The sequence below is a fragment of the Panthera onca genome, chromosome C2, assembly GCF_046562875.1.
Source record: "Panthera onca isolate mPanOnc1 chromosome C2, mPanOnc1 haplotype 2, whole genome shotgun sequence".
Taxonomy (NCBI): domain Eukaryota; kingdom Metazoa; phylum Chordata; class Mammalia; order Carnivora; family Felidae; genus Panthera; species Panthera onca.
Genome location: NC_138347.1, coordinates 114,789,227 through 114,812,616, shown reverse-complemented (window position 1 = coordinate 114,812,616; position 23,390 = coordinate 114,789,227). Strand labels below are relative to the sequence as shown.

Sequence of the window (23,390 nt, the reverse complement as noted above, 5' to 3'; positions counted from 1 at the left end):
TTTTAAAAAGAGCCACAGATGTTAGCTGTTGGAAGCAAAAACGCATTAGGGTGGGGGATAGGAGGCATAAAACAGTAAAAAGGAGTCTATGGTGATCTAGGTGGAGAGCTGACATCACTCCCTATAGCATTATGAAAATATCATTCAATTACACTATTAATTCAAGAAATACAAACGGGGGGGGGGAGATACAAATTGTAACAGTAAGATGTTTTCTACCTACGGTATTTGCAGATTTAAGAGTTAGTAAAAAGTTCTCACCACAAAAAAAGAAATTGTAAGTATGTGAAATGACACATGTATTAACTAACCTTACTGTGGTAATCATTTTCCAACACATACATACATAAAATCACTACATTGTCCACTTTAAACTTACATAATATGTCAAATATATCTCAGTAAAGTTGGAAGAAAACCAGAAAAAAGACTACTTTGTATAATACTTATTGATAAAAATAGAAAATACATTTTTCATTCAATGTTTGAACTCTATATATTCTACATATCTTCCCAAATGTTTTATGGAATGTATAGTGGGAAAGAAACCAGAAAATGTTAATATTTTAATCAAATTTGATTATTTTTTTTAAATTTTATTTAAAATTTATTCTTTATTTTGAGAGAGAGAGAGAGACAGCATGAGTGAGAGGGGCAGAGAAAGAGGGAGAGAGAGAACCCCAAGCAGGTCTGTGCTGTCAGCACAGAGCCCAATGTGGGGCTCGATCCTACGAACTTTGAGATCATGACCTGAGCCAAAATCAAGAGTTGGATGCTTAACCGAGCCACCCAGGCACCCCTGATAATTTTTATTTTTGAAACCGCATGTTTGTAAGAAGACTTCTCAATCTTGAAAACAAACAAACAAACAAGGCAACATTCAGCTCCAGATTGGCAATGGTGAGACAGGCCTTTGTGTCTGTTGTTACTGGAAGTATAAATTGGTACAGTCCTTTTTTAAAAAAATATTTGACAGAATCTATAAAGTTTAAGATCACATGATGTAATTAGGGCGCCTGGGTGGCTCAGTCGGTTGAGCGTCTGACTTCGGCTCAGGTCATGATCTCACAGTCTGTGAGTTCGAGCCCCATATCGGGCTCTGTGCTGATGGCTCGGAGCCTGAAGCCTGCTTCCGATTCTGTGTCTCCCTCTCTCTCTGCCCCTTCCCTGCTCATGCTCTGTCTCTCTCTGTCTCAAAAATAAATAAAAACATTAAGAAAAAAAAAAATTAAAAAAAAAAAGATCACATGATGTAATCATTCCTTTCCTATTAATTTATCCTTCAGCCATACTCACACGAGAACAGGCTGTTTACTGCAGCACTATCTTGTAAACGCAAAAACTAAAAAGAATCAACTGGCTAGCAGTAGGGGACACCCATACAAAATATTAGTTGTTGTTAAAAATAATCCAGTATATTGAGGCGCCTGGGTGGTTCAGTTACGCTCTACTGATTTCTGCTCAGGCCACGATCTCATGGTTCGTCAGTTGGAGCCCTGCATCTAGCCCTGTATTGGGCTCTGTGCTGACAGTATGGAGCCGGCTTGGGATTCTCTCTCTCTCTCTCCCCCTCTCTCTTGCCACCCCCCCCACCCTCTCAAAATAAATAAATAAACTTAAAAAAAACAGTCCAGTATACAACTATGTGTACTGGCATGGAAAGATACCCATGAAGCATTGGATGTATTTGTTCTTACTGTATAGCCCTATGCAAATGACTTAACCTCTTTAAACCTCAACTTCTGCATCCATAACATGAGGATAATGTTAATGAAATGATAGGGTCACCATGCAGATTACATTAGGTAATATACATCACGTGTTTTGCATAGTGCTTGGCGCATAGTAAATGCTCAATAACTACTAGTCATATCATTATTATTGTTAAGAGAAAAAAATGAAGGCTTGAAAACAGCATGTATAATTGTTTCTCTTTTGGTAAAAAAATACAACCTACATTATAGGAAAAGATCTTACATAATTTTTAAAGTGTGAGACTTGGGGGATAGAGAAATTTCACTTTTTTACTTTATACGTGTTGGTACTTGTAACATTTTCAAATTGAGCACATTACCTTAGAAGTGATGAAATATCGTTTTTTTTTTTTTAATTTTTTTTTAACGTTTATTTATTTTTGAGACAGAGAGAGAGCATGAACGGGGTAGGGTCAGAGAGAGGGAGACACAGAATCCGAAACAGGCTTCAGGCTCTGAGCTGTCAGCACAGAGCCCGATGCGGGGCTCGAACTCACGGGCTGTGAGATCATGACCTGAGCCGAAGTCGGCCACTTAACCGACTGAGCCACCCAGGCGCCCCGGAAATATCGTTTTTGAAAAGAACACATGAGGGGCACCCGGGTGGCTCGGTTGGTTAAGCATCCAACTTCAGCTCATGTCATGATATCACAGTTCATGGGTTCGAGCCCCACATTGGGCTCTGTGCTGACAGCTCAGAGCCTGGAGCCTGCCTCAGATTCTGTGTCTCCCTCTCTCTGCCGTTCCCCCACTCATGCTGTCTCTCTCTCTCTCTCTCTCAAAAATAAACTTTAAAAAATTTTAAAAAGAATACATGAAACTACATCAAAATAAAAAGTACCTGCACAGTAAAGAAAACAACCAGCAAAAGTCAAGACAACCTTCTGATGGGAGAAGATACTGGCAGATGATACATCTGACAAAAGGTTAGAATCCAAAATAAAGAACTTATACAACTCACACCAAAAAAATGAATAATCCAACTAAAATGAGCAGAAGATGGGGCGCCTGGGTGGCTCAGTCAGCTAAGCATCAAACTCTTTGTTTCATCTTGGTAGTGATCTTGCAGTTTTGTGAGATCAAGCCCCATTTATAGCTCTGTGCTGATAGTGTGGAGCCTGCTTGGGATTCTCTCCTTCTCTCTCTCTGCCCCTCCTCTGGCTGTGCTTTCTCTCTCTCTGTCTCAAAATAAATAAATAAACTTTAAAAAAAAGTTTATAAAAAAAATTTTTTTAAATGAGCATAACACATGAACAGACATTTCTCCAAAGAAGACATCCAGATGGCCAAAAACACATGAAAAAATGTTCAACATCAATAGTTGTCAGTGAAATGCCAATCAGAACCACATGAAGTATCACCTCACACCTGTTAGAATGGCTAAAATAACACAGTACGTGTTGGTGACGATGTGGAGAAAAGGAACCTTTGTGTTTTGCTGGTGGGAATGCAAACTGGTGCAGCTACTGTGGAAAACACTATGGAGGTTCCTCAAAAAATTAAAAATAGAACTACCTTACGATCCAGTAGTTCCACTACTGGGTATGTACCCAAAGAATATGAAAACACTAATGTGAAAAGATACTTGCATCCCTATGTTTATTACAGCATTATTTACAATAGCCAAGATATGGAAGCCCAAGTGTCCATCCATAGATGAATGGATGAAGAAAAGGTGATACACACACACACACACACACACACACACACACACACACACAAATTGGAATATTACTCAGCCATAAAAAAGAATGAAACCTTGCCATTTTAAGTGACATAAGTCAGAAAAAGACAAACACAGTATGATTTCACTTATATGTGGAAATTAATACACAAAAAAAGAGACAAACCAAAAAACAGACTCTTAACTATTAGAGAACAAACTGATGGTCACCAGAGGGGAGGTGGGTAGGGGGATGGGTGAAATGGGTGAAGGGCATTAACAGTATACTTACCGTGGGGTGCCTGGGTGGCTCAGTAGGTTGAGTGTCAGACTTCAGCTCAGGTCATGATCTCACAGTTCAGGAGTTCAAGCCTCGTGTCAGGGTCTGTGCTGACAGCTCAGAGCCTGGATCCTGCTTTGGATTCTGTGTCTCCTTCTCTCTCTCTGCCCCTCCCCTATCATGCTCTGTCTCTCTCTTTCAAAAATAAATAAACATAAACAAAAAAATTTTAGAAAAATAAAAGTATACTTACTGTGATGAACACTGAGTAATGTATAAAATTATTGAATCACTACATTGTACACCCGAAACTAATACAGCACCGTATATTAATTGTCCTGGAATTAAAAAAAAAAATTTTTTTTAATTTTTAAAAAAAGAATGTATGAGACTTAAGACTCTGGAGTGTTGGTAAGCTGTTTCCACCACCATCTCTCCTTTCTGCTGGTTAGCTTCTGCTTGAAAATATTCTTCTGCTGAGAGTGCTGTCCCCTAATGTTTCTGTGGAGTGGACAAAGTTATTACAATAGTGAGAATCAAGGGACTCAATGGAGAGAGAAAATACACTGTCACAAGCCCACACTCAGATAAGCTGCTTTTAGTTTTGAAACAAGAAGCCACACTATATTGTTAATAACACAGGAAAGACTGAGAATCTTATAGTTTTTTTTTCTCCCTCTTCCTGAAATATCCACCCCTACTCGCTCCACGAGGACAACTTTTTGTTTTATGTTTATTTATTCGTTTTGAGAGAGAGAGAGAGAGAGAGAGAGAGAGAACACCCACGTGTGCAAGCAGGGGAGGGGCAGAGAGAGAAAGGGAGAGAGAAAGAATCCCAAGAAGGCTCTGTGCTGCCAGGGCAGAGCCCGAGGTGGGGCTCAGTCTCCCAAACTGTGAGATCACGACCTGAGCTGAAACCGAGAATCAGACACCTAACTCACTGAGCCACCCAGGCTACCTGAGTATCTTATAGTTCTGACACCTCAATCAAATCGGTGAGGGTGTTAGAAGGGCAGTGTACTTTTTTAAAAATTATGTATTTATGTATATATAAATTGTACATATAACATATTAATTACATACACACTAAAAAATCTCAGTGGATTGCTTCACATAAAGTGGGAACCAGAATTCCGTGGATATTTAGAATATCGAAGACCAGACATCTGAGCCAAAACAATGTTGGCCCACAAAATTTTCTTTTCTTTCATTGTCTGCCAGGAGGGTTACATAAGCTTTTCTTCAGTACCACTCAAAGCCTTGAGTAAAAGGAACGCACACAAATAATGAAAAGACAAAGGCTCCAAGTGGAAATTGAGTTGTATTTATTTTTCTTATACAGAATCAGAGAAGTAAAAACCAGTACCAAACTCCAGGTAAAATGGTTTGATATGATTGATTTGGCTGCATACCTTCTGTACGCACAGCATTCTAAATTAAAAATAAACACACATATGTCGTATTACAAAATGTAGAAGTAAATTTTCTTAAAAAAAAAAAAAAGTTAAAAGTACTAGCACATAAATGATGTAGTGTTTTAGGGAAACGGTCTCTGTCAATCGCCTATTTTCCCAGTGAAATTAATCTACAATTTCCTTTTTTAACAGCTTATTTTTTTTTCTTCAGAAAAGTTGTACTTTCAGAAGTTACTGTCTAACTATGTCATGAGAACACAACTTATAATTAGCAACACTTCTCTCACCTTCTACAGAGAGCTTTTCTACCACGCTGGGGTCAACAGCACCCACCCCACACACTGAATGTCCCACTCTGTTTAACCTGCCTCCCTGATGTGGCGATCAGTGAAAGAAAGGGCCTTTCACATCCTGAATACTATGGGGAAACACTAACAATTAGTTAGATTTAGTAGAACTGCAAATAGGTTTTGACAATGTATTTATCTCAAGAAAACGTGTTTTATCAGGAAAAAAAAAATACCTGGAAAGAAAGATCTCTGAAATTATTTTTCCATTTCAATTGTTAATATGCCTTTTCTGTGGCACAGCTATTGGATGAAATGTTGAAATTTGCTGATTTAGGACTAAAAAGACTAGACATCCTGGCATTCTTTTATAATAAGAAATATAAATAGCACCTTGTCATGAATTCTGCAGGGATTTTAACACTTACAATAATAGGAAATACCCTTTAAAAAGTTGTTCTTACGTTTAGATTTCTAGCTTTAGTGTTCTTTAACAAAGGCCATATTTTATGGCCTTAAAAACAAAACAAAAAATTACATCTGGCTTTGTCTATTAAGTAAACACATAGTCACGGTTCATATTTAATTCTGGAAAAATATTTGTTATGTTCATTAATAAATGTTCCAACTAATTTCACTAAAGAAAAATTCTTCTAGTAGTTTCTAATGCCACAAGCTTACTAGGAAATTACTTCTAAAAATTGATAATACAAATCATCGATGTTTTAACTACTTTAAAAAAGAGGGATATCTGTTTCTTTTACACTTAATAACCTGAAAATGAGTCTATAAAAATATTTTTAAAAAATACAGTAACACTGCTCAGTTTCGTTAGGTCCCTTGTTTTTTGTTTTTCTTAGAAAGAATGTACAACTCTTACTGCTCACAAAAGAGAAAGAGAAATAGTGCTCCCTTCAATTTAGTAGCAACATAAACATCTACCCCCGTCTCTCTCAGAGCGCTTAGAGAGAGAAGGAATCAGAAGAACATAAACCATGGGTCCTTCGGGGAAAAGAAATCACTTCATTGTGTCGGAAGCAACAGCGGGCGTTATGCTCTTGTCCACAGACACGCTCAGCATCGTGGACAGGGCAACACCAGCCCTTCCCCTCCTTTTTCCACATAAAGTGCACCAAAGCCTTTTCTCCTACAACAGAGTCTACTGGTATGAAAGTTGTAGTAGAAAATTGTTGCTTTGTTCGTTCGGGGCACCTCTCTGACCTCCTGCTTGTCTTGCTTCTGGGGTATCATCACTTGTCAATGTCCATTTCACATCTAGTCCTTTCCACTATATACCGTGACTTTACTACTTCATCTCTGACCTTTTCACTTGCCTTCTTTCCAACAAGATAAAATGTATTCTGCCTGTCTGTATTCTGGTAGATTGGAAAGGATCTTATGGAAGATCCCCAATAGATAAGCCCCCGTGGGAATTGAAGGTTCCTCTCAGAGACCTGAATTATTAATGTCTTTTAAAAAAGATATTAAATTCATAGATTATAAATAATGTCAGTTCAAAATATTAAACAATCGAGGACTTCATCAGCAATGCAGGCAGAGGTACGTGCCGGCTGAACCTGATGCTCTCTCTCAGTCCTTAAAAGCTAATAAAAAATGTTTTTGGTTACATAAGAGGTATTGAGTACATATTTCATGCCTTTTTATACCAACTGTAGCAAACAGGGTTAGGATAACATACTTAGGAATCAATTTTACTGAATTCAGAAACATACGTCTCCACCATACACCCTCAGAGGGCATTTTTTTTTTTACACGTCAGTCAGAGATCTGCTTCATCCTTCAAACAGTTTCATAGATAAGATTATTTAAACACTTGAAATCTTGAAAGCAAAACTGATAAGCCTTCAGAATTTGAAAAGCAACAGTTTCCTGTGTGTGCCATCAGTTTGAAAGCTATGTATGTTGTCCTGATGTCTTCAGAACAGCTTTTCAAAAGACAAAAATACAGTTGCCACTGATTTATCAAAAACGTTTGGCTGCCCTTTGTCGTCGGCTACAAAATGATTGTGCTGTATAAAAGAAACATCAAATTCTAAGCTGCAATTAAAAAAAATCCAACCTGTAATTTAAAAAAAGTTTTGTTTAATAAATGCTCATCATTAGTACCAAACTGGTCTCACGTTCCTGCTCCTCTCCTGCTAGAAGGACAAGTTGTCTAGACGCTACGCAGTAGAGTAATGATAAAGGACAAAGTACAAAAGATCATGTGTGCCTTTGCAAATACAGAGTAAAAGAACCATCAGGACCAGCATGGATTCAAAACTACATTGTATTCCATACAGCAGAGATCTACTATCAATACAATGATTTTTAAAGCTCAAGTTAAATAATTTTTTAAAGCATTTGGTACTACTGTCATCAATACAGTTTTTGAAACTGTAAATCGGGTTTAATTTCATGTACATTTCCTGGACCGAGCCGCCTGTCACAAGTCACTGCCTGTGGTCAGCTTTCTGTGGCTTATAATCAATTGACATATAAATTTCAACTAACACCCCTAAAGCTTAGTCATGGGGCAGCAGATAGAAAAACAGAGAAGCAATTCTGTGTAATCAATTCTGCAGAAACAATTCTGCACAGCCCCGGATTCACAGGAATTCGGGCCTGCAGAAAATGAAAATAGAGTATTTATTTATTTATGTTTCACTTGAGTTACTGTCAAATCCAGGCGATGATTAAACTGGCCACATGGAAAGGAGGGAGGGAGCATTGAGTCATGGAGGCAGAAAGTGGTATACCTGCAGACTTACTCTGCTCCATTGCTTTTTCCAAGAGGCCCAGGAAATGTCGGGTCACGGCTGCATCCAAGTTACAATGGTACTGATTACAGCCAGGTTAGAAAGGGCTCGCTTTTGTTGAGAGCAGACTCTACATCATTGAAGAGGGGGATCAGATCTTCAGATTCCAAAGTTCCTAGGTCAACGTTTGTTCCCGGAAGACAATCAAGAAAATCGGGGAAACGGGTCTGCTGAGGATTGATGTTCATGGGTGTCTGTCCTGCGTTTTCTCCTATAACAGAATAAAAGGTGACCATTTTAATTCCTTTAAGTTCTTGAAGAGCTGACAGCTCTCATATCATTAACACAGTCCTTACATTGAAACAGAAGATTATACTGCTACCGGTCTAAAACAGCTCATCTCTGAAAATTGTCAGCTGCCACGTTACTGAAACTGAGTTTGTGGGTGCTCGCTCAGAAGATATGCAGATGGAGAGTGCCTGGGTGGCTCAGCCGGCTGAGTGTCCGACTTGGGCTCAGGTCGTGATCTCGCGGTTTGTAGGCTCAAGCCCCACGTCGGGCTCTGTGCTGACAGTTCAGAGCCTGGAGTCTGCTTCAGATTCTGTGTCTCCCTCTGTCTCTCTGCCCCTTCTCTGCTCGCGCTCTGCCTGCCTCTCTCTCTCTCTCTCTCTCTCTCTCTCTCTCTCTCTCAACAAACAAACAAACAAAAACATTAAAAAAGGGGCGGGGGAGAGGGATGCAGGTGCTGGGTGAATCCTTCCCTCCTGGGTAGACATGTGCAGGATGGATAAGCCCAGCAGATAGCAAGGCACTGTGGATCCGACCTGTGATCTGCACCTTCCCATGACAGCTACATGAAGAGCTGTTTTGTGAAAGGCTAGAGAGGCCCTCCCTGTAATAAATACCTTACTACAGAGCTATATTCTAAGGATTTAATTGTAAGCGTATATTTATCCACGTCATCCCTCTTTATGCTCAAAGACAGTACTGAGGAGTTTCCTTTCACCATGTTATTAAAAAGCTGTCTTCATTGATGGCTCTAGGGATCATTTTAAAAGTATTTTATAAGGTGAGTTCTGCAAGAGAGAAGGAGAGGGAAGATCCCAAGCAGGCTCTGTGCTGCCAGGGAAGAGCCCAACAGGGCACTCAAGCTCACAAACTGTGAGATGACACTTGATCCAAAACCAAGAATCGGACACTTCACGCACTGAGCCACCCAGGCACCCCTATTTTTTTCTAAAACAGGAAAAACAAGTTTATCCTCAATAATAATATCTTTTTTTTTTAATGTTTTATTTATTTGTGAGAGAGAGAAAGTGACAGAGCATAGGTGGTACTGGGTAGGGACAGAGAGAAAGGGAGACACAGAGTCCAAAGCAGGCTCCGGGCTCTGAGCTGTCAGCATGGAGCCTGACGTGGGGCTCAAACTCATGACCCACCAGGTCATGACCTGAGCCGAACTCAGATGCTTGACCAGCTGAGCCACCCAGGTGCCCCAATAATAATATCTTTCATCACTGTCTAATATCCATTTAGATTTTGTCTTGTATTATTATATGTCCTGAGTTTTCTTGTCTTCATAAATTCTCTCTTACCCTTTTTCTCTGTCTCCTGCCGGTTACGTAGCAGCTTACAATTCTCTTTGCTTGCATATTTAAAAAACGTTTGTCAAGAAGATCTACGTCCCATGATATAAGCGAGCACAAGGTTGATAACAATATTTTGAGGAATTTGTTTGGTTGACATGATCTGCATGTATTAATTGTATTTTTTTCAGCCTATTGCATACCTTACCATTGTCTCTTAAAATATGTTGTATAAAAAAATAATAAAGTAAGTCCTGCGGATTACCCATCCTCCACATACACACACACCTGGCACCCCACAACTATCTACTTTTCTCACAATGCATATGAGTCACACTGCACGTGAGCATATTAAGGTTCTGAGAAGTCTTGTTGTAAAGAAACTGGTTTTATTTTGTTTAGGCCACTATTACCTAATAAACCCATTTAATCATCCAATCCTATTTTGGCAGAATTTATATCCTAATGGAACTGGAGTCCACAGAACACAATTGAGAAAATGCTGTTCTAGAAAAATGAGATGTCTGGGATATGACACGAATGACACATGTTCTTTATGAATAATACTGTAGGAGAAAATGTACTGACCTTGGTGGCAGTGGACTGAGCTTTTTAGCTGTGTGACCTTAGACACACTTAATTTGTCTGAATCTCAGTGTATCCATCTGAAATTGGGGCTGTAGGTATCTTCTTCCCACAATGGAATAAAGCACCATATAATGTCTGGTTCCAGGAATCACTCATATATACAAACTTATACAAATACCCACATACAATAACTATTGATTATGCTGAGAAAGAAAAACCTGGGAACTCCGTCACTGTTGCTTACACAATATCAGAACAACTGATTAATTCAAATAGCCCTGATCAATTTTGAAGGGATAAAATAGACTTCAGAGACTGAGGGGCATCGTTAACTAAGGCCAGCTTCCACCCCAGAAGCATTTGTAAGAAACTTGTTAGATTAGCTTTTGTGTCTTGTAAGTACATTAGCCTTTCTGGAAAGGGTTCACAGAAATTTCATTATTCTGAGCAAAACCAGAGAAAATTCATTCTAACCATATGCATTTACCAAGGAGAAAAATCACATCTTTCTGAGTGATGAGGGAAACATAATCAAACTTGCATTTTGGTGATAGTAAAGTTTAATGGCTCTTCTATAACTCATACAGTATCAGTGACTCTTGGCAATATTTTAGAGGACTTTCTTTGCAAAAGGCAGTAATTTGAAAAATTAAATCACATTTGACATGCCCTCAATATAGTGTTACTGATATTGAAAAACAGTATCAAAATAGAACAGAAAACCCAAAATAACTTTTACTACCCACTGGAATGTAACAGATGGAAACGAGGCTTACAAAAATGATCTACCCTGAAAAACTATCTGATCTAAAATGCTGGGTGTCGTTTTTCCTCATCTCCAGTTAAAACCATTCATCTCTATTGATTTCCCATGAAAATGTTGTCATAATAATACATTTTACTTTTAGCCAAACACAATCTATTTTAAAGAATTTCTGTTATCCTTTCTTCTCAGACATGGAAAGCATGAGGAGACTAGTTATAAGAACCTTCACTGAGGTTAACAGTTAACAGTTTTAACAGTTTTAAGGTTAACAGTTAACAGTTTTAAAATCACTCTCTTTGGACCAATTTTGCAATCTCGGAGGGATATTTTTGGCCCTTGCCGTTTTATACATTTAAAAAGTGGGAGAGACAAAAAAAAAACCAGGCAATTCTTAAAAAGATACGTTCTTCCGATTCCTTCTCTCTCTAAGCGATCTGAGAGAGACGGGGGTAGATGTTTATGTTGCTACTAAACTGAAGGGAGCACTATTTCTTCTTTTCTTTTGTGAGCAATAAGAGTTGTACATTCTTTCTAAGAAAAACAAAAAAGAAGGGACCTAACGAAACTGAGCAGTGTTACTGTATTTTTTAAAAATATTTTCATAGACTCATTTTCAGGTTATTAAGTGTAAAAGAAACAGATATCCCTCTTTTTTAAAGTAGTTAAAACATCGATGATTTGTATTATCAATTTTTAGAAGTAATTTCCTAGTAAGCTTGTGGCATTAGAAACTACTAGAAGAATTTTTCTTTAGTGAAATTAGTTGGAACATTTATTAATGAACATAACAAATGTTTTTCCAGAATTAAATATGAACCATGACTACATGTTTAAAAAAACACGTATGAATATTCTGGAAGAGTGGATGACTTCCCAGCTTTTGCTCTCGTTGTTCCCTTTACTCTATTCCCCACTGCATCCAGTTATGGGTTGCATGTGTGATTTGCAAAGGGAGTGCTCAGCTGGCTTCTTTCCATTCATCATGTGGTCAGTGAATCTAACAGACATTTTCTAGCCACACTTGAGCTGTGCCCACCGCCAGTTGGTCCTCCAGGTTTATGCCTACTTCTTTGAAAGCCTTCACAAACATGACCCTAAATTCACCAGGCTGACGCTCACTTAACCAGGATAACTTGGAAGCCTAGCTTTATCAAGTTCAATTTGTCCTTACTTCAGCCTCTCAGAAGGGGAGAAGAGAACTTTGGGCCAAGCTCTGTGATCTCACGACTCCCCACAATTCCATGAAGTAAGCACATTACTCCCACTTATAGGCGAGAAATCCAAAGCCCTGGCAGGTTCTATCACTTTCCCAAAGTCACTACTGAGAAGTAGAGAAACAAAGATTCACCTTGGGTTGCCTATCTACAAAGACTATATTCTTTTCATTATATCACGTAATTCCATATTTTGGCTTCAAAACATTCCCTACTTACCTACTTGAGGTCATTTTTAGAAGCCATAGAATGAACCCATCTTTCTTTCTTTTCTTTTCTTTTTTTTTTTTTTAATGTCAGGTTGAGATTTAGAGCTCCTGAGTCTTTTCTTATTTAACTTTTGGTTTTTATCTTTACTGGCTTCCCAGTGTTTAAAAGATGAAAGCAAATAATTATTAAATGTAGGAAGGAGCTACTTCATAAGGCTGTTCCCAAGAGGACACAATAAATCTCACACTAAAAAACAGAGAGATGAAGAAAGTAAGGGAGGGAAGCAGGAGGGAGGGAGAAAACCTAAGTAATAAATCGAAGAACAACAAAACAAACACTTCAAACTATTCTTGTATGACTCCTCACAAGAAGGTCTGTGCAATCGTCCAAACATGTCGATGACGAGCTGCAGGGAGACCCCAAAGCAGCTGGTCCATCCAACCCACTGCACTCGTAAGGTGCCCAGCTGAGTCTGACTCTTGTCTGACCAGTAGTTTAGCTTCAGAGCACAGAGAGCAGTCATCTAAGAGCACAGTGTAACAGATACAGACACTGTGGATGATGGCACTGGCGAGAGGACTTCTTTTCATCACGGACAATTCACTTACTATCCTCAGTGATGACGGAGGAGAAATTTGAATGAATAAATGCCAACAGTGGACCCCTCAGCCGTCATTTATTTTTGGTTCTAGACTATCTTCTGGGAGTTGAGCACTTTATGATTTAATCTAGATTTGGCTAATAAGACCAAATTTAGCTTTTGCAAGTGAAGGACTCACTCCTGGAGAAGAAGAGGAGACGTGACCAGAAGCCAGCTGGGGCCTGGCCTAAAGGTGGGGCAGGTTGGGGACTGGGTCACTAGGTCAAAGTTACCCTGACTCTTCTTTTATATATATATATAATTTTTTTTTTTTAATTTTAGAGAAAGAGAGAGGACGCAAGCAGGGAAGAGGGATGGGGTGGGGGAAGAGAGAGAGAGAGAGAGAGAGAGAGAGAGAGAGAGAATCCTAAGCAGGCCCTTCACTTAGCATAGAGTCCAACACGGGGTTCAATCTCACGACCTTGGGATCATGATCTGCATTGAAATCAAGAGTAGGAGACGCCCCCCCCTCAAAAAAAGAGTCAAACATCAAATCATCAAATGCTCAACCAACTGAGTCACCCAAGCGCTCCTTTTATTTTTTTCTTAAAATTTTTGAGAGAGAGACTGACTTCTTTTTTTATTGTTGTTTTTTTTAATGTGTATTTATTTTTGAGAGAGAGAGAAAGGGAAAGAGCATGAGTGGAGTAGGAGCAGAAAGAGACAGAATCCGAAGCAGGCTCCAGGCTCTGAGCTGTCAGCACAGAGCCTGATGAGGGGCTCGAACTCACTAGATGGGAGATCATGACCTGAGCCGAAGTCGGACACTTAACCGAATGAACCACCCATGAGCCCCTGACTCTTCTTTTTAATTGCTGAGGGATGTTACCATGTTGGGACTCGGAGCTGACAATTTAGAATCTTCTGAGTTGCTTAACTTTCCAAATGCCCACTACCAATTGCTCTCCAAATGCAGCAAATGACATGAAAAGATATGAAGTCCGACTTCACAAGAGAAAAAGTGGCCCATATATTACAACTGCAAGCTAGAAGGGCATAAATATTCCACTGTGGAAGAATGGCAGAGTAGACAGTGTGGCATTAATGCAATTGTGAGGGGAGGGTATATGAAGGAAGCAAGGAAGGAAGGGGGGGGAAGGAGGAAGGGAAGAAAGAAAGAGGGGAGGAGAGGAAGAATGAGAGGGAGGGAGGGAAGGGAGGGGAGAGAAGGAAGGAAGGAAGGAAGGAAGGAAGGAAGGAAGGAAGGAAGGAGGGAGGGAGGGAGGGAGGGAGGGAGGGAGGAAGGAAGGAAGGAAGGAAGGAAGGAAGAAAAGAGGGTCTTGGGTGGCTCAGTTGGTTGAACGTCCAACTTCAGCTCAAGTCATGATCTCATGGTTCATGAGTTTCAGAGCCCCTCATCCGCCTCGCTGCTGTTAGCTTGTGTTCTCTCTCTCAAAACTAAATAAACATTTTTAAAAAAAGAAAGGAAAGAAAGGAGGGAAGGGAGAGAAGGAAGAAGGGCGGGAAGGGAAGGAAGAAAGAGGAATTTAAAATTCCGTGCCACATATAAAACTGCATTTGTATAAACTGTGGAAGAAAGGACTAGAATTTATTAATAGTGCCTGAGGTTTGGGTGGCTTTTCAGTTGTCACTTTATGTTATTGTTGAGATGACGTGTTTCTGGTGGGATGCAGAACAGAGAGGACCAAGGGGGCGATGCAAGCATGCAAACACACTGCAAGTACCCGCAGGCTTTGCTCTCACCTGTGTCCATCTCGTCCACATTGCTGAGGAAGTCCTCTGGGGTCGTCGGGACACTGTAGCACCCTAACCCAAGGCCACTGTCGGTGCTCTGCTCCCTCGAATGATAGGGGCCTCTGGGGAGCAAAATATGGGAGAAACTTCAATGCAAGCCCACGCCAAGAAATTCCAAAATAAAACCACAGGTCACAAAAACCCTAAACTGGTGCAGTTCTGCCATTCTGTCCCGCTTTCCAGGTAATGAAGGGAGGCAGACTTTGCACCTCCCATTAACTTTAAAGCATGCACACCAATGTCAGTGAAATTAAAAGACCGTAGGCAAATAAAAGCGGCCTTTCATGGTAAATTGACACTGATTTCCTTTCTATCTCAAAATAATAAGTTGAACCATGTTCTGCAAATAGAGTATGATGGCATTTATGTAAATTTCTTAAAAAAGAAAACAATGTTCAATACTACTTATGAATGCATACATTAACAACCAAAAGGAAGTATAAAAATATGTCTGATGGATACACCAATTTCTGAATAGTGGCTACCACTAGGGAGGGAAGAAGAGAAAGAGACAGATTTCAGTGGCGGTGGGGATGGGTTTAAATATTAACTATAATACTTAAAAAAAAAAAAAAGATCTATGGCAGTATGGCAAACGTGAGTGTTGTATACATGGGTAAATCCTGTTATTTATATTATTCTGCACATTTGCAATATTTCAAGTCAACAATTTCAACAATTTAAAAATTTAAACAATTTAAAAATTCCTTTTCTTCATTATCATGAATTTAAAAATTCCTTTTCTTCATTATTTCACTTACTGTTTGTTTTCACCTCTCTTTCTGTTTTTAAAAACTTTCAGAATTGTATTTGTTTGTTTGTTACAAGCCCCTGCAAGAGCAGAAAAGACACAGGAAATAGAGCACTGCCCCTTACTTGGGTTGAAAAAGCTACAATTAAGGTTTGACTACTTCTACTCATGAACATGTTTCTGGCCAAATTATCTTTTCTTTCTGCTCACATGCTTCATATTTTAAAAACATCATCTCTTTGTTTTAATTAAATTTTTTTACTGTAAAATAGTTTTAGACCCATGTAGAAGATGTAAAAAGAGTACAGAGTTCCTGTGCACCATTCACCCAGCTTCCCCAAGGACATCTTATATAACCATAGTACAATTACCAACATCAGGAAATGGAGAGCTTCCCTCTATCCCCACCCCACACTTCAAGCTCCCCACCTTTCCCCAACATAAACAAAGACCCATTATACTCTAAGACCACATAATAAAGAAAGCAAAAAGAAGTTACTCCAAAATGCTAACTTACCCATTGAGGAAAGGATCTGAGCTATTATTAGTGATGGATCTCATGTCTGGGGTCATGGCTGGCGGGTTGACAGCAGGCTGAACAGTGACTAGAGTCTCGGCTTCCATGGGGAGCTGTCTACAGAGGGCGGCTTCCTACAGAAATAGGACAGTCAGAGGGAGAGGCAAGTTATTCACTCATTTTCACGAGAATTGGAGCAAAGTATGTTTCACATGAAAACCTTCCGCCAAACACAAAGCACTTAACGTTTGTTCCCAATCAGTCAAAATCATCAGGAAATCATTACTGTTCTTTCTCTGGAGAAAGTCTTACTGGCATAAGTCACTTTCTGACATCCACAAAGTTAATGAGAAGGTCCGCGACTATCTACCTCAGGACACTTCTGTAACAACTGTCCCACCCATCCAATTATTTAAATACTCAAATCATATAAAGGCGTCGAGACACTTTCTCAGAGACAAGGCTCTTTTTATGCCAGATGCTCAGACCAAATCTAAGTCAATCAAAGCAACTGAACTCCTTTGATCTAGCAGGTACATTCTGGTCTTTGCCACAGAGTCAGGCTCTACATCAAATCGTATCTGCGTCAACCAGGAGAGCAAAACAACCAGTTAAAAAGTTTGTTAGTCGGTCAGTTTTTCTATTCGACTAATCATTCTGTTGACCTGATTAAAATGACTGAAGGTTGCGGAACCATGCAGAGCCAAACCCAATCTCACTAACAACAAACTGATAGCATATGGATTTCATTACCAAAAATTAGAATGCTAGAATTATTTTTTTTTTAAGCTGGCATTACTTAGCCAAAAGAAGTCAATCCAAAAGGTTATGAATTTGACTGCAATTACTTTCTCCGGGTAAAACCTCCAGGGAGTCTCTCTCACTTTGACAACCATGAGCAGACATCAAATTCCTTTCAAATTTGCTGCTCTTTCCAGAGAAGAATACTTTTATATGTTTATACTCGCATCCAAAACCAAAGTTCGGCCCTTCCTATATTTATGCCTATCAGTTTCCCACTTTCCAGCCTGAAGTCATTGGTCTTACCATCCCTCAAACCCCAAAACCATGGCTACAATGGCAAACAGAATATTTAGGCCATCTAAATTACGGTATCTTTGTTAGATCTCTTCCAGCCCTAACATGCTATGATTTTAGAGAGTAACTGCTGTCTAGACAAGTCTAGTGAAGTCATCGGCAATAAAAACTTTCGGTTACTAGAGTTCATTGTACTGTTACGGGGAGTTATGGTAGTGTGACTCTTATAAAACATGAGACACCTGATTGATAAGAAACTGCATTGTTAATTTGTATTGAAATAAACACCCTGGCTAAAAAGGGCCTCTGGCTCACTTCTGTTCTGGTTGCAAATAACCAGAATACTTAACAAATTTTCTCCAGTAATCCAAAAAAAGCAAACCAAAAAAAAAAAAAAAAAAAAAAAAAAAAAAAAAAAAGGAAGTTAAAAAAAGGTTTTTTTAATGTTTATTTATTTTTGAGAGAAACACAAGAGCGCAAATGGGGGAGAGGCAGGTAGAGGGAGACACAGAATCCAAAGCAGGCTCCGGGCTCTGAGCTGTTAGCACTGAGCCCAACTTGGGGATTGAACCCACAAATTGCAAGATCATCACCTGAGGTGAAGTTGGACACTTAACCAACTGAGCCACCCAGGTGCCCCAAATGGACTCTTTTTTTTTTTTTAAGGTTGATTTTAGTTCATAATTCCAATCTTGGAAGTACTTTCTGAATAAATCTAGAAAAATTAAGTTGTTTTCTGATAGTTGTTTTTACATTGTAGGATATGTGCATTAGAAAACTTATTCTCCAACCAAAGCTTACCGAGGACCTCATAGAGAACCTGAACCTGAACCTGGTGTGAGAAGACCAGAGTCCACCATGCACACTCATACACACAAACCAGTCTGAAAACATCTAGTCAATGATAAAATTTCTACTTCTTTGATTTTTTTATTTTTTTAACTTTTCTTTTTAATGTGTGTTTATTTTTGAGAGAGGGAGAGAGAATGGGGGAGGTGCAGAGAGAGAGGGAGACAGAAGATCTGAAGCTGGCTTTGCACCGACGGCAGAGAGCCCAACTCAGGGCTTGAACTCACAAACTGTGAGATCATGACCTGAGCCGAAGTCAGACGTTTAACTGACTAAGTTACCCAGGCACCCCTCTAGTGTTTTATAAACTGTGAATGCAGAGATCCTGTGGTCAATAAACTTCACGACATAAAAAATCAACTTTAACTAGCACATTCTATTTTCTAACCATTCTAAATAAATGTGGGGTTTACCCTTAAATGGTATGCTTTTGAACATACAAGTTGAAGAGACTGCTGCATTTCCTTATATCTGACAAAATTTTTTCACCATACCTCTTTTGTTTAACTTTATCTATTTATTTTGGGAGAAGAGATAGTTCGTGGGAGGGGCAGAGAGAGAGAGAGAAAGAGAGAGAATCCTAAGCAGGCTGGGCACGTTCAGTGCGGAGCCCAATGCGGGGCTCAAACTCACAAACCGTGAGATCACGACCTGAGGCAAAATCAAGAGTCGGAAGCTTAACTGACTGAGCCACCCAGGCGCCCCTCTCACCATGTGTCTTAAGAATACTGGTTGAATTTCCAATACCAATGTGGTCTGAATTTAAATACAATAAGAATTATTTGTGGAACTTTACTGGATAAAAAATATACATGTACGTAATATATATGAACTATTTGTCTTCTATAATGACATGAAAGTAAAATGTTTAAATTAAAAGAAAAACTATCAAAAACTAGCTATAAAATATATAAATTAAACTTTCCTCTTCATTTAAATTATTGCTGGCATATTTCAAATAGATACAATATAAATTTTTACAAGACCGCTTGTGTGTGATTAAATACATAAATAAAATTCAAAAAGACTATAATAACCAAAGCTGAAATAACCTATACTATATTGGGGGAAACGTTTCACTGTGCCATCTGCCAATTCACATCTGTTCCCCCTATTTTAAATTAAAGATAATTGAAGTTCCATTCCTCAGCATCGTCATTTCCCCAACTATTTTGAAGCCTTGACCCCACGTCATCAAAAGAGGCAATGCTATGTTCTGTCTGTAGGGGGCTCACATTATCATTTTCCACCTTCAAATGACTGACAAATGAGAAAGAATACAGAAAGCGTGTTGAATGTACCTGAATAATAACTTTGAGACATCAATCATACTTGACTGAGTTAGAAAGTTATTATAGGGGGCAATACTCTTTCCAAGATTATTCTTGGATTACAAGTCATTCCACACAGCAGTCAAATAAGATCATGTTCGGCCCCTGCTCTACACCCTTCTGGATGGTGCCCCACAAAGCCCAATGTGCCAGCCCTGTCTGCTTCTCCTCCTGTGTCTCTGACATGCTCCCCTCACTCACTCCCTTCCCAGTGCTCCTCCCACTGCCATCATCTGTACCGAGTGTTCCCTCTACTTGGAACGCGCTCCTCGGATCTTCCCAAAGTTCATATGTCACCTACTACCTGCCTCCTACAAATGCTACCTCTTCAGAGACTGCATGAAATTTTCTTCATAGCAACTTAAGTATTTCTTTTTTTTTTTTTAATGTTTTTTCTACGTTTATTTATTTTTGAGAGACAGAGCATGAGCAGGGGAGGGGCAGAGAGAGAGGGAGAGACAGAATGTGAAGCAGGCTCCACGCTCTGAGCTGTCAGCACAGAGCCCAACTCGAGGCTCAAACTCAAGAAATGTGAGATTATGACCTGAGCCAAAGTTGGATGCTCAACTGACTAAGACACACAGGTGCCCCACAACTTAACTATTTCTCTGTCTTTCCCATTAGAATGTTAGAAAACTCCATGAGAGAAGGTATCTAATTTGTCATTTTCACAACTATATCCTCACTGCCTGGAACAGTCTAGGCCTATAGTAGGTACTCAATAAGTATTTAATGAATACTCAATAAGTTCAATAAGGTACTCAATAAGTTCAATGAATAAATGAAAAATATTACTAGACTTCAAATGGGAATATTTTAAATTGTGATTAGTAATAAAAGAAAAAATACACTAAGAACATTCAATTCTCATCTTCTATCACAAATATGAGTGAAATAATGCCCAATGTATACATCTCTCAACTAGCCAGGCACAAACTCCATCCTTGTGTGATGATCCCACTGCTCTCTTTCCTGCTCCTAAGACAGAAGATAAGCTGGAGGGCAGAGTGGTCAGAAGCAGGAATTCTGAGGCCAGGTGCTTGGATGTGAACCTTGGCTCTGCCGTCTCCCAGCCACTTAACCTCTCTGTTCCTCATTTGGAAAGAGAGGATAATGACAGCTTCTACCCACACAAGATCATTTAATAAATGTTAACTAAGTAATATTATTACCTCATGTTCTGTATCCAATCCCAGAAAACAAAAGCAAAAATAAAAACAATCTCAGAAACCACAGTATTGTGTGGAACTGATCCACACTGAGTGGTTTGACATTTCTTCCTGGTCAACTTTCACCTTGGAAGGATTAAACCCGAGTGTGAAATTCATCATGATGAGTCAGCAAAGCTAAAAAAACAATTTTCTTTCCTTCCTTCCTTCCTTCCTTCCTTCCTTCCTCCCTTCCTTCCTTCCTTTCCTTCCTTCCCTTCCTTCCTTTCTTCCTTCCTTCCTTCCTTCCTCCCTCCCTCCCTCCCTTTTTTAAATAAGGAGAGGTCTGTAAACTTCTTTATATAACATAGTTTTTAATATACACGGAGAATAGCGAGAAGTTTCACTTCACTTAATTATGTAAGTTCCATATTTAGAATTTTTAAAAGTCTACCTTTTTTTTTGAATGAAAATATTTTCCTATTTCTGTTCATGAATTAAAGGAGGAAAAAAGAGCAGTACAAACCCCAAAGTTTGGAAATAAAAGGACTAACATCACTAAGAGGTCCACATCCAAACAAGGGAGGATTTATTTAAAAAAAAAAAAATTAGGTATAAAATTAAATCCCAGACTCAGTATGATTTTGGCTGCCACATGACATCTGCTGTCCTACATGCCTGACTTTGGTTTGACCAAGAAGCAGCAGTCAAGACTGACGAAGGTAAAATAGCTAAACCACAGACAGAAGTGGTGGCAGCGGAGTAAGCAAACGGATGTGGAAACAGAGGCTCAGTCAGCCAAGGTTGGTCTAGGCCTAGACTCAGGCCACCAACTCAGAGAGTGGGTGTGGCAGCTGCTTTAGCCTGAGCTGGGGCCCCAGGTCCCCCTAGTCCAGGCAGGAGAACAAAGGCTAGGCTGGAGGCACATCTGAGCTTCTTGGTCTCACTCTCACCTCCCATTTCCACTCCAGTCCAGTGGGTATATGCACAGATGCCTTCCCAGGGTACCCCCACCCTGTCCTCTCGGACAAGTCTTCCGTTTCCTAGACTCCTCGTACTTCGGGTCCCTCTTCACTTAGTTCTATCTCCCCCACCCTTTGAGGTTCTGTTGTTCCATCTTTTCCAGAATGCCTTCCCTGACCACCAGAAGCACAGCAAGCCACCAGCTTCCCCTCTCCTGGCCCTGGACTCCTGAATACACGTATCCAGCTGGGATCTGAAACCCCACATCTCACAATGCACTCCTCATCTGGCCCCAAAGCAGCACTTCCTGGCTGACTTTAAGCCTTCACCCAAAGCTATCACCACCTATCCCAGCTCAAAATCCAAGTCCACCAACTCCCTCAGCTCCCATAGAAATTCATTCGTTTGTACCTGTATTTATTTATTTTTTTTTAATACGACAGAAGCTACCAGGTGCCCAGGTACTGTTCTTGGCAGCAAGGATACAACAATGAGCACAGGCCAGTGCCCTACCTCACAAAGGATTCTAGAGAGGGAGAAAGAGGTGGACAAGGGCCAAGCCTTGTGGGTTCTGTCTCCTTGATATCGCCATACTCCAAACCTCCTTTCCATTTCAAGTAGCAGATCAGCACTGCTTCTCTAGATATTCCAAAAGACCTTCCTACCTCCAGTCAACCTCCACATGCAAGGCTACATCCAGGTCTCTGTTCTACACTTTGCAAAGAGTGACCGGAGGAGAAAACTCAGGCTGGAAGGGGTCTGGGTCTCATGACTTACGAAGAAGCAAGGCTCTCAAACTATCATGGACTGTCACGTGGAAGAAGGAAGATTCCTTCCACCACAGATTTGACGCAGATCTGATGAAGGGCTTTCCAGTTAATAGTCTTGAGTGGTGGGATTGGCTCTTCTCAATTCTCTGGGCTACTAGCCACTGGAATTCTCAAGCAGTTGATGAGGGTTAAATGCTATCAGACATGTCCAGAGCTTGGCACAAGAGAGAAAGTGTCCTTGGAATTGGAAAGACTGCAGTTCAAATCCCAGCTTGGCTACTCCCTACCTATAACATCTTGGGCTAAATTCTTAATCTTTCTTGATAGTGTATTCATCTGGGGGAAAAAAAAGACTGCTTATAAAAGAGTCATCTTGCAGGGCTGTTAAACAGATTTAAAAGCACATTTATAAAGAACCTGGCCCACTGAGGCAGTCAACAGAATAAGTTACTGATAGTGTTACAGGTTTGAGGAGGCAGAGATGTTGGTTAACTCTTGCATATCACTTACTATGTGTGGCGCTCTGTTCTGGGCACTTTAGCATTTCATCCTCATGACAACCCAACTGTCTCCATTTTACAGATGAGAAAACCGAGGCTTGGAGAAGTTAAGCGACCTTCCCAAGATGTATCTCCAGAGTCTGTTTTTGTAGCCACCACACTGACAGTGTGTGGCAGAGAAAGAAAAACCAAAGGTTGAGGTCAGGAGACCTCAACGTTTTAGCTCTTTCACCTACTGGCTGTGGGACGTAGGCAAGTTATTTCATTTCTCTGAGCCTATTTCCCCAGCTAAAAAATGGAAATACCAACCCCCTTCCTTTAGGCAGTTTAGAGGAGGACTGGATGAAACAGCTTGTTTAACTGTCCTGAACACAGTTTCCCTCCCTGAACTGGGAAAAAGATTGAACTGGACATATTTTATGCTCCTTTTCAACGTATATGGGTGGAGCTAGTGTCCTGGGAATTCACAACACATCAAGTTGTAAGTTCAGATTTTAAAGGCCAGTTTCAGAAAGATCTGGAAAGCTGCCCTTAGTAACCCCACCCCTACCCTTCTCTACCACAACTTTATTTTTCTCTATCCAAGCTGGGGGTGGAAAGACTGTT

At 39.9% G+C, this 23,390-nt stretch overlaps 1 protein-coding gene across 1 annotated transcript in view; it reads right to left on the bottom strand.

Annotated features, from left to right (window-relative positions):
• Positions 1-5,005: 5,005 nt before the first annotated feature.
• WWTR1 (WW domain containing transcription regulator 1) overlaps positions 5,006-23,390 on the bottom strand; it is a 135,604-nt gene continuing 117,219 nt past the window's right edge. Inside the window, exons 5-7 of the mRNA XM_060638925.3 lie at positions 16,186-16,319; positions 14,867-14,979; positions 5,006-8,429 (exon numbers count right to left, since the gene is read on the bottom strand). Coding sequence (XP_060494908.1) covers positions 8,245-8,429; positions 14,867-14,979; positions 16,186-16,319 — 432 coding nt within the window. The 3' untranslated portion in view covers positions 5,006-8,244. The remainder of the gene's footprint in view (positions 8,430-14,866; positions 14,980-16,185; positions 16,320-23,390) is intronic.